The sequence below is a fragment of the Penaeus monodon genome, chromosome 21 (genome assembly GCF_015228065.2).
Source record: "Penaeus monodon isolate SGIC_2016 chromosome 21, NSTDA_Pmon_1, whole genome shotgun sequence".
NCBI classification, from domain to species: domain Eukaryota; kingdom Metazoa; phylum Arthropoda; class Malacostraca; order Decapoda; family Penaeidae; genus Penaeus; species Penaeus monodon.
In genome coordinates, this window is record NC_051406.1 from 37,183,850 (window position 1) to 37,185,144 (window position 1,295).

Here is a 1,295-nt window from a genome sequence, read left to right on the forward strand (position 1 = left end):
GAGTACTGATAAAAGATATAAACATACATATATATAACCGCCACGTCACTCTTGTACATTTACATTTTTGAAGATAATCCATCTTTTAAAATGTCTTGTTGTTCATCTCACATTATCCTCGCATAATCCCTGCCTCCCTTCGACCCCCCCCCCCCTATTCTCCTCGGTATATAAGACGAAAGGCGATGGAAGATGAGATCACTGTCAGTTGCAGCTTGGCAGAGAGGTGAGTGGAGGACCTCCGGACTGCGTTCTTGTTATTCACTTTAAATATTTTCCGAATTTGAGAGGTAGAGTCTTTAAAGGAAAAAGTGAATGTAATCATATGTAATTCTGGTTTCTAAAAAGTTTGTTATTTTACGTTTCGTAGAAGAAAATGCAGTCGGTCGCAGTGTGTGTGTTGGTCCTCGCGGCTGGGGTGTCGGCTGTCCCGCCTGCAGGAGGTTTCGCGGCCTCGCCTTGGACTGACAGTGAGTTCGTTTTGGGTATTTCGCAATTGGAAAGAACTGTAGTTTAGTCAGCATATTGTGGTGGAAAACCTATTTAACGCAAAACAGGTTAATTTAAATAAGAGGCATCTGAAATGTGTCAAGTTTAGCACATTATCTAATTTCCAAAATTTATTTTCGCCACACTCTTCTAACTTTTTATCATCTTATCTTTGTTTTTCTTCGGTTTTCCCTCCTTTTTTTCCACCGTTACCATTCCCCCTCAGCCTCGATGTGTTCCCCGACGGACCCCCCGGCGACGTGCCAGCTGAAGAAGGGCCAGTGCTTCCCCCTGAGCACAGTGTTCTCCCCCAAGGGCGGCCCCGTCAAGGCCATCACCTCCTGCGCCAACGTCACCGGCACTGTCCTCGGCCCGCAGTTCTACACGAGCATTGGTAAGACGGAAGCGCACTTTAGCATCGGATATTCACGTCTGTTAAGAAGGAATGCATTAAAGATATCCATATTCTTTTATAACGAGTAGATGTACACTTTCTATTCCTTCGTTACCTCAGGCATGGCATTCGCCTCGGGCAACCCAGAGAGCATGGCCGACATGGTTTCTTCTGACCCCGAACAAGTCACTGTCATGCGGTTCTGCTTCGTGAATGCCACGGGTCTGGTAAGTTATCTCATCTTGTCGATTATGGAAATATTTTTTTCGCTGACTGGTATTTGGCTAAAGATGCAAGCTTTATTTAGTCGTACTTCTTAACTGCTAGTATTTAGAAGCGTTCTAGCGAAGTTCTCTAACTTGACGATTGCTCTTTTTTCAGCTGAACAGCGACTTGGTGACGCTAAACCGCA

The 1,295-nt window shown here is 44.9% G+C and overlaps 1 protein-coding gene across 1 annotated transcript in view; it reads left to right on the forward strand.

The window, feature by feature from the left end:
• Positions 1 to 210: 210 nt before the first annotated feature.
• The window catches only part of LOC119586662, a gene marked incomplete in the record, with an annotated part of 1,551 nt that continues 466 nt past the window's right edge, over positions 211 to 1,295 (forward strand). Inside the window, 5 exon segments of the mRNA XM_037935401.1 lie at positions 211 to 226; positions 371 to 470; positions 716 to 883; positions 1,004 to 1,110; positions 1,265 to 1,295. Of these exon segments, the coding sequence (XP_037791329.1) occupies positions 377 to 470; positions 716 to 883; positions 1,004 to 1,110; positions 1,265 to 1,295 (400 nt within the window).